This window comes from Cibotium barometz, chromosome 11, assembly GCF_041138505.1.
Source record: "Cibotium barometz isolate CiBa-2024 chromosome 11, ASM4113850v1, whole genome shotgun sequence".
Classification (NCBI taxonomy): Eukaryota; Viridiplantae; Streptophyta; class Polypodiopsida; order Cyatheales; family Cibotiaceae; genus Cibotium; species Cibotium barometz.
Window position 1 is genome coordinate 15,905,697 of NC_141056.1, and position 14,637 is coordinate 15,920,333.

At 40.5% G+C, this 14,637-nt stretch overlaps 1 protein-coding gene across 1 annotated transcript; it reads left to right on the forward strand.

Annotated features, from left to right (window-relative positions):
- Positions 1-10,829: 10,829 nt before the first annotated feature.
- Positions 10,830-13,484, forward strand: LOC147633821 (uncharacterized). Its single transcript, XM_086805591.1, has 6 exons — positions 10,830-10,941; positions 11,046-11,266; positions 11,369-11,457; positions 11,561-11,636; positions 11,869-12,361; positions 12,962-13,484. The coding sequence occupies exons 1-6, from the start codon at positions 10,830-10,832 to the stop codon at positions 13,102-13,104; spliced, it is 1,134 nt and encodes a 377-aa protein (XP_086661717.1). The 3' UTR covers positions 13,105-13,484.
- Positions 13,485-14,637: the final 1,153 nt, after the last annotated feature.

Consider the following 14,637-nt stretch of genomic DNA (forward strand, 5'->3'; position numbering starts at 1 on the left):
ATCTTCTGAAAGGAGCACATAAGGGACAACAAGTTTTCCTAGTTAAACTCAACAAAGCTACTAAACCTAGTAAAGAAACATATCCCTCTTGGCTCCAAGAATTCTCTGACATCTTTCTGACAAGCTCACAGGGCTACCACCTCCTGGAGAAGTCGATCATGAAATTGAGGTGATCCCTCGTGCTCAACTTATCTCAAAGACACCCTATAAAATGTCTCTTCGGGAAGGCATTGAGCTTAAAGAGCAACTTTTCTAACTCATTGAGCAAGGATTTGTACGTCCCAACAGCTCTCTGTAAGGTCCCTCCCAAGCCATGTATGTATGTGTCTCTTTTAATATAGATTTCAATAAGGAAAGAGAGTGTACTTAGAGAAGAGTGAGACAATAAGGCTAGAAACATTAGGAAAGTGTTAGAATAAAAATATTAGCTCTAAAAATCCTAAAAGAATTAAGAAGACAAGAATAGTTCTATTAAGAGATAAGTATCTCCAAAAATAGAAATTCAAATTTAGGTGATAAGAGGTCATATTTAGAGTACTTTTACATATTTAGAGTCCATGCATACTTAAAATGTAGAAAAACAACGCGTTTCTAAAGATGGTACGTTTGTAGCTATATACAAACGTTTTTGCCTATTCTACCCGCGCTAGCTTGTAGACTAGATATGTTCCGGTTCTGACTGGTTATATGACTATATTCTTAGTTTTTATCAGAGAGTAATGGCCGAAACAATTTGCTGATTCTGTCAGGGTCTCTACACAGGAAAAACTGTAAGAAGGCAGCAAGCAGTCTCAAGGTAATCCTAGAGCTTGAGATGTATATATCTCTTCATTCTTATCTAATATCTTAGAAAAGAAGCTTAGATTTCTATGGTCTTTCGGAGGAATAGACCAAAACTCCATAGCTTTTCTTTTAGAGAAAGAATAGTATGCCATAGCCTTGTAAGAGAAGGCTATTTTGCCATATACCTTCTTGCAAAAGAGTCCTTGAAATTTAACATACCATATGCATAGCTGATGGACCATTTGATTGTCAACGAATACTTTCTCTACAGCAAAGATTTGATCATGAGCATGAAAAATTACCATATGCACTTACACCGTACTTTACTTCGTCGTGTATTGAGTGTGGTGCCTTAAATCCATATACGGAGCATTAGCAATGGCTAAAGTAAAATGTTGTGCAGTCACAAACGATTCCATGTTCTCTACTTTGCCTTCATGAACAAAATATTGAACTGGTTCTGCAGACACATCATCAGAAATGAAAATATTTGCCTCTTGAAGATATTCTCGTATAGAACTATTTCTTAATCTATTGTGGTTAGGAAGGAATGAAATTCTTAAAGTTGAAATTTTCCTTATGGTTAGAAGCTCGTAGATTTTTATTTGAAGAAAATCCTTAGGAATCAAAGTTAAAAGTAAACCAAATAATTTTGGTTAGACCACGACTGTGAGAGGGATGGCCAGTAAACTACTTGCCCATCTCTCGAATTTGAATCAAGCAAAAACCTCGAGACCACAATTCTTGACATAAAGAATAGACTACCATTAAATTAGCGTAATTTTTTCTTAACCAAAATCACCAAGAATCTAGTTGGAAATTCACTCAAATGATGGGTAGATTACCCTGATGAGAGATCAATGATTCTCATTAAGAAAATCTGGATTAGGAAAAAAGGGTTTTGTGGAACCAATCTCGAACCGGGAATTCTACTTGCTAGAATCTCTGTTTTCTTTTAAAGGACTGTTTTACGTTAGAATGCTGGAGGAAGCATTTGGTATGTGACTAACTAAGGAGAGACTCGTAGCTGGCCAGGGAGTCATCAAGGAACGTCGCTCACGGCAAAGCCTGCCGAGGTCTTGACCAGCCTCGGTATGGTTAAAATGGTGCGCTTTCGGTACGATGGGCGAGGACCGACGACGAAGCGGTCCCTGAAGTGCTAGGACACCTAAGTAGGATCCTAGAGGATTCTGACCAGGTCATGCATGGGCTCGCGGTTGCTAGGACACCCATGCGTACGTCGAGGAAGATACGGATGAACTGAAAAGAATTACTTTTGTGAACTGAATTTTGATATTGGATCTCGTTGGTTGACCAGCTGGTCTTCAACGGAGAGTTCGGATGATATATTTTGTAAAACAATGGACTCAATATTTTGGAGGATTATGATCAGTAATACTATGATTTCATTGAAAGATTGTTTTAAAGACAGCCGAATCTGTTAAAATGGCAATTTCATATTGGGTGTGTAAGTGGTATGACTACCTTAAATTTTGCTTGAAGCGCTGGCTAGGGGGCTGGGAACTCTTTTCCTCGATACCCTTGCAAAACATAACCAAATTTCTATAAAGGAATCCCACCAATACAGTGGTTGGGCGGTTGGCTAACCCATGGGTTGGTTGGGGTTAGGCTGGATCGGGGGATTCCTGTGCGATACAAATAGTTACAATTGTTACGTTAGTTAAATTAAGTCCTATGAAGACCCTTGTTATATGGGAGGGAATCAACGGCGCGACTGTGCCTTGCTAAAGGAGAAAAAAAGTGGTGATTCTATGGACCAAGTGCAAGTCTCTTCCTTGATTTGACCATGTGACTTTCGGGTTCGGTCGGATCAGTTTGGTTAGTTAAGACTTTTACTCGTTAGATCAATTCTCCCGTTAGATGATTTTCCTAGTGGAATCGCTTGTGCCTTCCGGGCGAGGGAAGTTTTTCCGGGTTTGGTTTCGAAGGACCCGCCGGGCTAGTCTCTTGTCTGGATATGTGTGGGTGAGGCCCCGAGTGTGGATCCCTACCCCGCACGAGAGTCTGACGCTGCTTCCATCGCCAGCGCATCCTCGGAGGGGGCATCTTGCAGAGGGGGCGGGGGTCTCACAAACTTCACCAATTCGACTCAATGCATCAGCAATGCGATTCAAGTTACCTTTCCTATATTTATTCATGAAATCAAAGTCATGCATCAACTCATCCCATCTGGCCTTTCTCCCCTTCAAGTCCAGCTGATCACAAATGTACTGCAAAGACTGGTGATCTGTCAAGACCACAAACTGAGACCTGTAGAGATATTATCTCCTTGTCTTTAAAGCATAAATGATCGCATACAACTTCTTCTCCTGAACTGGATACCTAGTTTGTGCATCGTTGAGTTTCTTACTCTTGAAGGCCATATGCTTCCCATCCTAGAACCAAGTTGCGCCTAAAATCTCTAGCATCAATCTCAATGATGTAAGGCATGCTAGGATCCGGCAAGGCTAACATAGGAGCATCTTGAACTTTATTTTTCAAAGTATCGAAAGTTTTCTATAGCTTCTCATTCCACTCAATCGGAGCATTAGACTTCTTATTTTTACCCTTTTTTAGAAGATTGGTAAAAGGCACTTTCAATTTCAAATAAACCTTGATAGATTTTCGAAGAAGCACCACAAAACTTAAGAAAGATCTTAACTGCTTGACTATACACGGAACTGGCCATTCCAAAACCTTTTAGATTCGATCCATATCTATACTTAAGCCATCTTGAGAGATCTTATGACCTATGTATAACAATTACTTCTTGAAGAAATTACACTTAAATAATTTACAATACAATTTCTCCTTCCTGAGCTTTCCTAGAACCTCTTTAAGATGATCCTCATGCTTAGCCAAAGTTTTACTGCATATCAAAATGTCATCTAAGAAAACCACCACGCATTTTCCTAGAAGATTCCAAAATAAATCATTCATCATTTGCTGTAAAGTTGTTGGTGCATTAGTGAGACCAAAGGGTAATACTAAAAATTCGTAAATGGCTGTAACGTGTCTTAAAAGTAGTTTTAGGAACATCTTCCTCTGCAATACGGATCTGATGATAACTGAAGCAATTAAAGCTTTGTGAAATACTTAGCTCCTTGCAATCTATCAATAAGATCGTTTGATCTAGGCAATGGGTATTTGTTTTTAATTGTAACCTTGTTAAGACGTTTGTAATCAATACACATCCGTTAGGTACCTTGATCTTTTTTCTTAACCAGGAGTTTTACTTGGTCTAATTTGACCCATCCTCAATTATTTAGCTAGTTTCTTGGCTACCTCGTCTTCCTCAGTCAGGCTAAGTCGTACGGAGGAACACTAACAGGTATTGCACACCTGGTACTAGCTCAGTTTTATGGTCCACCTCTCATTTAGGAGGTAATATGTGAGGTAACTCATCAAGAGATACATCCTAAAATTCGCTACGGAATTGAACACTTTACTTTCCCAAACATCTAAAGAAACAATGTTGACATTAAAATAAACACATGAAGACACTGGATCCGTAACCAATTGGAAAAGTTCATAGTTAAAAAGGTTTTCCATTAACTCAAGCTCATTAATGAAAGTTTACTTGGGTACAACAACGTTTCCCTTAAGAGTAACAAGGTTTCCATTGTGACGGAAATACATTAAATATTTGACCCAGTCAACAAAAAAGTCTTTATTTTCTCGATGAAACCATTCCATCCCTAAAATGATGTCTACATGACCCAAGCTCATGACATAAAAATCAAGTCTTTCTTAAGTACAACTGGATGTCTAAACGACAGCTTTCACATCTTCTTGTCCCAGAATTGGACTTGTTCTCTAGCCATCTTGACCTTGTACATGTGATCATTGTTCCATAAAAACGAAATAATTTGTTTGGACCAAAAATGTCTTTACTGAAAGTACAATCTGGACATTGGCTCCCTTCAAGATGCATAATATTGACTTCAGAAAATTTACTTTGAAGTTAGGTAATGTGTACGAATTTCTTTGGTATAAACTTCTTCAGTGCCGTCTTTTGCCCAAGCACCGAACGTGTTTTGCAGCTCCATTCAAAGGACAAAATTTCTTCATGTGTCCCTTTTCTTTGCATTTGAAACATGTGAGATTATCCCTGCTCATAAATTTTAGCTTCTTACTAGTGTTGTCGAATTTTTTTAGTTTTGGTATAAAAACCATCTTCCTTTTTGTCCACTCTTTGTAAAAGTGAACATGGATTTCTTTTCATTAGATGATGGTTTTGAAGTGTTGGCGTTGACCATTGTCTTATGAGAAACCTGAGCTGCCTGAATAGCATCCTCAACCGTTTTTAACATGACTTTGCATTTTTTAACATCGTACTGATAATTACGAGCTAGACCATTGATGAAAATCCCACATAAGGTGTGATCATCTGATTTAACTTTGATAGTAGCAAATTGTCTAAACTTTTGCACATAATTGTCAAATGACTGATTCCCCATGCTATTTTTAACAAGCTTGGCAATTATCTCAAATTCATCCTCTGGTGGGATAAACTTTTTTTTGAAAGCTTCTTCAAAATTTTGCCAGTGTTGTAGGAATAGAATATTGATGAAAGGCAAAGTGTGTAGTCCACCTGTTGAGCCAAGCATCTACACATTCTTGAGTCTTCTCCTTTTTCTCACCACCATACACCTTTGTTGTAAACGACGGAGCAATTGCTTTGGTAGGAGTAGGAAGTGCTGCCAAAAGAGCTTTTTACAGAGTCAAGATCTGTACCTTCAGTGACTCCATCTCGTCATGCCATTTGGCAATAGTTGCTTTTAGACACTCTGTCACTTCCATAAATTCACTCTTTCCAAAACAGCCTCCTCTTCTTCAACAACCTGGAATTTAAGATCTTCCCTTCTTGAGTCAGGATGATCACACATCTCGTTGACATTATCATTGATTAAGAAATCAATGTGAGCCATGGTAATAAGGAGCTCTAAAAATCACAAATCACTCAAGCTAACTTCACTTAACCACCCTTGACCAAAATGATGTAGTGAATTAATTCACTAGAATTGACTACACATAAGAAAAAATGCTTTAATTAACATTTGGTGGCTAAACAATGATAAAAAATCATGAAAACACTGTCTAAAATTACTGTGAACGAAAATAACTACTAATACGAGACACACTCGCATTAATTATATGCGAACTTAAAATTTACTAATTTGAACTCCACCAAATCCTATCTTATGGCACTCCAAATCTATATTTTCCAGAAAATTTTAACGATAAAATTCACCAAAATACAATTGGTACACAAAAAATACCAATTTCTAAGATTTCTAAAATACTTTTTAGAAATTTTCCTAAGTCTTGTAATTATGAAAAAAATTACACCGAGAATCCCATCGATCATGAAATTTTTTATTTCCGCCCGACAATCCTCAAATCTAATTAAAATCTACAATTTTAATGAAATTTTTAATTTTCTGGGAAAAAATAGATTTTTAGAAGAAATCGAGCAGTCACGAGTGCCCAAACGGACACACCACATGCCAGACGACAAACTTGGATATACCCAAAATTGGAAAAATCCTTTGTCTAATTTTTCACAAAATTTTAAGAATTTTTCAAAAATTTAATTGTACCGCGAATGCACGAGAATATGAATGGACACAAATTTCGAAACCCGAACAGCCATCCAAGAATGCGGACAGCCAATGGACGCGAAAAATGAAAGGACATGCAATTTCCTGGAATGCAAATGGTCAAAAAAAAAATTGGACTCGAAATGTCAAAAGGTTTCAAGATGAAATTTTAAAAAAAAATTTGGACTCGAAAGGTCAAAAGGTTTCAAGATGAATTTTTTTTAAAAAAATCATGAAAATGATGATTCTTCAAAAAAGTTTTATTTTTAAAATCGAAGCAATCGGGGGGGGGGGGAGGGGGGGGGGCCAAGCTTCCCCCCCCCTCCCCGCGGTTATGCGCGCAATTGTATGAGGGTGAGGGGGGAATCACAAGGTCTTCTTTCCCCTCCACTTCAACTTCAATATCTTCTTCTCTCATCTCCTTCCTTTTTTCCTCTGTTAAACACAGTGATTAATCACTAATTATGTTATTAGAGATTAATTAATTCCACCCACATAAGGGGTGTTTCCACGCGCAAGAAAGAATTTGAAAGAAAACTCCAATAAGACAGATAAAAAATAGACCACACATACGGGAGAGAACCCTATGCATTATCATGGTGCTTCCCACTGAATTTCAGCAGAAATTTGCTAACACGCCCGCGGGAAACCCGCAAAAATCTCTTAAAAATGCCTATTTTACCATAAAAATGCTTTTAAAAGTCCTAAATAATTAGGAAAAATTCCACAAGAGAGGAAGAAGATAGTGGTAGGAATTAGGATGTGCTTCACGACAACTACTCTACTCGCTAGCAAGCTCGTGGCAAAGATTGCATACCTTTCCACCTGGCAAATTTCATTTTCACTTTCTCCATAACCCACATCCACCTTTGATGCATGCTAACCCCAAATCCTATCGAATACCAAGAAGCCTGAATATTGTTCCTTCTTGTATACATTGACATCTTTCATCAATTAGCCATTGTGGTGGGTCCCTCTCAGAAGGGTTTTGATACCGGTTTTGGAATGGTTAATAATTGAACTAGAAGCAAGGCAGAAAGTGTTACGGCATTTCCATAAGATTTCAATTGACAGTAGGTCATTGTGAATCAGGTTGTTCATATCATCTGTAAATTGTTATAAACAGAGTTGCTTGGAACTCCCAGGAATCTTTATCCCTCTTAATCTCTGGTCCTGCATTTCTTTTTCAACGAGCCAACCCAAAGGCATTTGTAGCTATGGCAAATAGAAGAGGGGCAAGAGGACATCCTTGCTGGATAGACTTCTTTAAGGAGAAGGGGGGAGACAATTCTCCATTAATCACAACTCTCGCCGAGGAATTCCCAAAGAGAGTGTGTGGACAGCCTTGATGAACCTTGGTCCAATGCCCATATCCTGCAAAGACTGCAATATAAAACCCCACTCAAGTCTGTCATAAGCCTTGTCAAAGTCTATCTTGAAAAAGATGAAATCCTAGTTTGTATTCTGAGCATGTTCAATTGCTTCCCAAAGTGCGATGATAGCATCCAGAATATATATGCCCTTAACATATCCTTTTTGCTCATTTCTTATCCATAAGTTGAGATTGTTAGACAGCCGAATAGCTAGGGCTTTGGCAAAAACCTTATAGGCAGGCAAAAGCATAATTATTGACCTCCATTCATTGATGAGTTCTTTGCTACCTCTTTTATGTATGAGTTTGATGATTGCTTCATTGACTTGTCTTGGTAGGGCCCTAAAGGCTAAAGACTCTCTCCATATCATAAGAAACTCTCTGTTTCTCTAGGGATCTGATAGGATGGGAGCTGAATATCTCAAAATAATAGGAATGCACAATAGACAGGTTTTTGGATTCAACAAGTCTATCATTTTTATCTCTTAGCATCGGAATCAAGTCTTTCTCCTTCTTTTTCTTCACGTAATTGCATATTTCCTGCCCACCATTCTTGAAGGAAAAGTTGCAGTTTGTTGAATTCTATATCTTCTTCCTTTTTCATAGCTGCTTTTAACTCCAGATACTTTGATTGACAGGCCAAGTTTACCTAATTAACTGTCTTCTCAACCCTTTCTAGTTCCTAAAGAGCTGCTTTCTTCCTAGCTACTCTATATCTGTCTCTCTGAATTTGGAGTTTCTGAGCATCTCTTGAGCCTCCCCAATGTCTTGAGACCAAACTCTTTACATGGGACTGGTGAGAAAGAGAGGCCTCATGAAAAATCTTTTGAATCCCTTCTTGAATTAAAGGAAGGTTAAACAAGGAAGGGTCCGCATATGAAACCACCCTGCATTTGGTTGAGGATCTACTTTGTGAAGGGAGATGAGAATATGCTTATGCTTTGAGATGTGGGTGGAATCTAAAACTCTAATGAGAGTATCACTATATTCTTTGTTATACTCCCACTAATGTAACATCTATCCAGCCTTGCTTTCCTCAAGAAGGAGTTAGATCTCCCATTGGACCATGTAAACGTTGCAGTTGTGGAAAAATCAATCAGGTCATGAGACCCTTTACAAGCGAGCCAGTTCTTGCGCTCTGTCCCCTTCAAGGTAAGCCCCAATCCAAACAACCTGTCCTATTTGTTTTCAACCGTATTGAAGTCTCCTACGAGAATAATAGGCAAAAGCAATTGGAGAAGAGATTGCCACAAATCAGCCCTAGTGTTAGCAGGGCCCGAAGCATACACCGAGACCATGAACCACTCGGTGTCTGTGACCATTTTCACAACCACCCATCTGTTAGTCGTATCACCTAGGAAACCCTTGATGCAACTCTGCCACTTCTTGTGGATTCCCAAAGTCGTGCCTCCACTACCAGGGCTATGTTTAGAACAAAGCTAGATTAAATCCTGAGAAATTTTCTCAAGATTGGACTTAAGAAGCAGGCCATAAGCTTTCACTTCTTGGAGACCAACGCAATCTACATGTATTTTCTCTCTAAAGAGGCAGTTTTTAATCTTGGATGCTTTGAGGGGGTCCGTAATCCCCTTAACATTGAAGGAGAGAATAGATTTAAACATTATTTTTTTTGGGTTTTTGAAATGTGGCTTCCTCTCACTACCGCCTTTTTCTATTCAGCAACAAGGGAATCTACACTCGGACTACACTCGGACCTACTTTGGAGATTCTCCTTTTGGAGGAGGAAAATTCTTGATGAGGTAATTCAGAGTTGGGGGGATTTTGGTACCCCGTTGTGGGGCGAGAATCTAGGTATTGGGGAATTAGATGTTCCAGCCCCAACTATATCCTTGTTGGCAAGGCTTGGAAGCTTCTCTTCTGCCGGAGTCAGAGCATTTCATCCTTATCATATGATTTCAAACCCTCATCCTTTGGAGGTGTAGGATCAACAACATCAACAAGGAGCGGAGTAAACCTGTTGTGATTCCTCATGCGAGCTAAGGGCCTATTAAGTGGGGGTCTAGGACCTTTACCCTTTTTCTAAATAGTTTGAAACCCATCATGATCTAGGAGGATAGACTCATCCTTATCATATGATTTCAAACCCTCATCCTTTGGAGGTGTAGGATCAACAACATCAACAAGGAGCGGAGTAAACCTGTTGTGATTCCTCATGCGAGCTAAGGGCCTATTAAGTGGGGGTCTAGGACCTTTACCCTTTTTCTAAATAGTTTGAAACCCATCATGATCTAGGAGGATAGACTCATCTGATTGGGGTTTCTTATTATCTTGGGTGTAGGAGGGGGATTCTTGAGAGGGCAATTTCTTATGAAGTGCCTTAGCTTATTGCAGTGAAAGCACACATTTTTAAATAGTACAGGCTGGACAATGCTGCTATTGAGGTCAAAGTCAATTGTGATTTCATCAAGGAGCTCTATGCTCAAATCTACTTCAACAAGAGCTTGTGGGTGCCACTGGGGATTCATATCAGACTTCAATCTTTGACCAAGCAGTTTCCCTAATGGTTCCACAATGTATTTTAACAAAGGATGTAGGTGAATGGGAAGGTCTGAGAGCTCTACCCACACTGGGAATCTTGAAGGTTTAGGACCATTTGGTGAAAAGTTAGAGTGCCACCGAAACAAAGACAAAGGAGTGTTTCTAATCATCCACTGTCCTGCCCTAGGATATTGAGGGTCATCTCGGCTTTTTTAAATAAGAAGCAATAGTAATTGTTTGGTAAGAACTGGATATGCTCAACTTCTACACCCCTTGGTACCCTAACCAATCCTCTAAGGACATCCGTCGAGGGACGAGGGCCATGACAGAAACCTATGAGGGCACGGGACTGGTAAACCATGAGCCAGTCATGCACCAAATTCATGGGCAAAAAGACAGATGGTTTACCTTTTGAACTTCGATTGCCTTCTTGCTCAGCACGTTGAACGCCGTCTCCTTCTTCATCATCGGGCCCCAGATTGCAGTCCTGCACGAGGGCTGGGTCCTTGTGGAGCATTGTCAGAAGCCTACCGACCTCCTTCTCTTCCATATAGCTGCTCTCCATAAACGACATGGGCTTCTTGTTGGGGAGGGGTCGAAGGCTCCGCTTGGTCGCATCTCTGGGGATAAGAGGTGCGCATGCTCCTTTACCTGGTGTGAGGAGCGATGTGAATGGCGCTCTCGGTATGGAGTCTTGGGACATGAGGCTTCCATCTCCCTTATTTGCTTAGCTCCTTGCATAGGATGATGGGAGGGGAGTGATGAACCGAGGCCGGAGAAGGTTGCAGGTTGGGATGAGCTTTCCTTTACGAAAGGCCGCCGTTTGATAGATGGGGTTGTGTTGAATGGTGGAAAAAGGAGGCTCTTCCGAGGCGTGCCACACCTGTCGCTGCATCATGCCAAGAGTCTTGTCTATCGCGATTCGCACGGTGGCATTGATGTCGAGCACGCGATGACCGGGTGCGACAGCGGAGACGAATCTACAGAACCGCCACTAGGGTGTCGATTCGTGGGCAGAGGAGCGTCTAACGGCCTCCCCCACCGTAAGAAGCTAATGGGAGAGATAGCAAGTAAATAGGGACACTCCAGCCTCTCTAATGTATCATATCAGGCGGCCCAACAAGAGGAAGACCTGCTGAGGGCGCGAGGAAAGCGACAAAAGGGAGATGGGCGAGGCGGAGTATCTGAGAGGGGTCGAAAGTTCGTCGCTCTTCATGATTTTCATAGCCAAGCAGAGAGGCACAGAAGGGAGAGTTGCAGAGCACTGAGCTTTTTACCTCCTCGCTGCCCTTGGTTAACGCAGATGTCTTCCTCTACAAAAGGCTCACCGCCATAGCTGCCAAATCTTACCTTCATCATCTGTTCTGTATACACTCTCTGTAGTCATGTGAACAACTCCTTGATATCGTGTGTGTGTGTGTGTTACGCGGGTTGTATATAGCGAGCTTTCCTCCATCGCCATTCAACGCAAAGTTTTTTTCCTCTGATCGCCATAGCCAAAGTCCTTTTCTTCGGCTTCGACTTTATCGAGCTGCCGTTGCAGAAAGATCGACCTTTTTGTCCTACATCGCCATAGTCAGGAAGGAAGCTTCTGTCCTCGGCCGTCGCTAGTATAGCCAGAGAACTTTTACTGCCATAGCCAGGGAGCTGCTTTTGCCGCTCTTTAGTCTATTCGTCGACCTCCCCGCACACATATTTATACAGCAAGCTTGCCTTAATCAAAGTCATGGTGAGCTTGCGTTTCTCAAGCTTATAAGCCTGAGCAGGAGGAAGGCAAGGAGTCTTCTTGCACGGCAAATAAGCTGGATAGGAAGGGAACATTCGGCAGAGAAAGAAAGCCGAGTGGATGCTGCAAGGGAGCTCGCGAAGGCCTCTTCATCTTCAAGCAATAGCGCGTCTGATCAAGGGGCTTTGGATTGGTCCATCGGCTGGTATGAATCCCATGGCCCTGGCTTCAGCAGCGACGACAGCTTCGCCGTGCTCGTCCCTTGCTACGCCTCGTCTCCGCAATCGCAAATTCTTCCTAGTCCTCTTCCCACCCTCAACTCGAAGTCCCAGCTCTGGGTTGCTGTGCTCTCCAAAGTAGCCATGGAAACTCAAGCAGGTTAGGCTTCTGCTTCTCTTTCTCATGAAAACGCAAGTGCAATGTTTTCCTCTTTTTTTCTCTTTTCTTTTCTTTTCCTTTTCCTTTTCTCTTTTTCGTGCTTGCAGTAAGTGCTACTGATGAGAAGATTTGGCTTAAAGCTATTTGTTTTCCACTTTTCTGCATGATTAAAGGTTCATAACCTTAGGTAGCTGATTGAGGATGTCATTCTTAAGAAAACATCTGCTATTAAAAGAGTTGTTTAAAACTATTGAATGGTTGGCCCCTAGTGGTGGGATACTCTGGAGAAAGAGGATTCAGAACTGTTGTGGTTAGATTCGAACCTCTGCTTCGTTTCAAAGTTGCTTGACATAGAATGAGCTGAGTTGCTTGATGCTTAATATGGGGGTTGACCCATTTTTTGTGGAGCACATTGCTTAATCACAAGTGCTACAAGGATTTCAGTTCAGTCTCTACTACTTGATCACAACGTAATGTTTATAACTCGTTTTTCGCATTCTTCTCATGGTTTTTCATGTATTTTGCAATGGCTATGATGATGTGCATTGTGCATCATATTTGACAATGTGTCTTTGGCTTTTGCTTTTGTGTAACTTGTAGATTCCGCATGCAGTACAATCATGTTTATTAGCTTTTTGAGGCCAGCTCTCGCGCAAAACGCACAATTCAGTTACAAAGTTAAGGTTTTTAACGTAAAAGAGATGCTTATGCTTAACAGCATAATTTCAGTCTGTTTGTGGTGAAGTTGAAACCTGAAGTTGTATGTCTTTGGTTTTCATATGAATTTGTGTGTATTTTACTTACAAAAAGAAAGTGGGTTTATCTTGGTGTTGGGACTCTCTATGTGATTGTTATATGCATTAAGATTATTGAAACAGATGGATCCACAGTTCTAGGATGACATGTGCCTTTTATTATGCTTGGCAAAAGGTCTGGCATGTCTTCTCAACAAAATTGACATTTCTTTGAACAATGCAAACAAGGTCTAGAGGTTACAGTGTGGATGTGCATTCAAAGATTTTCTCATGGCTTCTATCATAGTGTTGAAGACCATACTAAACGCTAGTTTTGTAAAAATAAACCACTGTTGTGGCTATTTGGAGGTTTTTCGAAGAAAATACATTTGTCTACCTATTACGTTCCAAACAGAATACTTTCAAGAAATTCTTCTTAGCACACAAAGGAGAATCTCTTGGAAAGGCTATCTTATAGTGGTCATAATCAAGGTAAAACTGTCTCATTGTTTGTATTTCTTAAAAGAACTGTTCGTAGTGATAACAGGTCCAAAATGCCGTGGAGAATCTCAACATATATGCAATGTATGTATTCACCTAAAATGTTGATAAAATCATAGCTTATGCCCGTGTGTTGTTAATTATTTAAGCCACTTTTATGGCTTTCTTACTAGTGCTAGAAAACTGTAATTTTTAAAATTTTACTTTTTTTGGGGGTAAAATAGAGGTCCTCTACGTCAAGAGATCCAAGTCTGGTTTGCAGAAGAGCTCACTAGTGTTCAAAGGAGCCAAGCTCAAACATGCAAACAACGTACGCCACCTTATTCTTCGTTACAATCAAAATCTTGGAGTGGATGAAGTTAGATGATGTTATAGACGATTGTTAGATCATAATCTTGAGCGTATGAAACTAGATGATGTTCTCATTAGCAGTATGATTGCTACAATCATAGTCTTGAGTAGATGAAATTAGATGATGATGCTATAGATAATTGAGGTTTATTGAAGTTAACTTGTGTTTGGATCTGATTAATAATCATGCTCTCTAAATCACGTTAAAGTGCTTGATTGAGATGTTCATTTGTTAATTTATGGTTTCTTACACCTAGTTTTGATGAGTTTGCCCCCTACTTGCCAAGTTTCATGACCATATGACATTGCACGAGCTAGGAGGTGTGCTAGAATTCCAATTTTATCTCCATGAGCCATATGGAGCCTTAGGAACAAAAAACTGGGAAATTTAGCGCGCTACCCAACCCGTGCGACAACCGATGGTGAAAAAACTTGGCAACTAGAGAGAGGGGACCCCCTTCCCCTCACTTGCTAAGTTTCTTGGCCATCGAGTGCTCGATTGGTGTGGTGGTGCGCTAGATTCCTCGATTTTTTGCAAATAGAGCCGGTGGAGTAAAAAAAGGGGATTTCTGCGGACCACCACCCCGATCCAACGTTTGATGGCAATGAAACTTGTCAAGTGAAGGGAGGGCATTCCTCTCCCCCCACTTGCGAAGTTTCATGGCCATCCAATGCTGCACGACTTAGTAG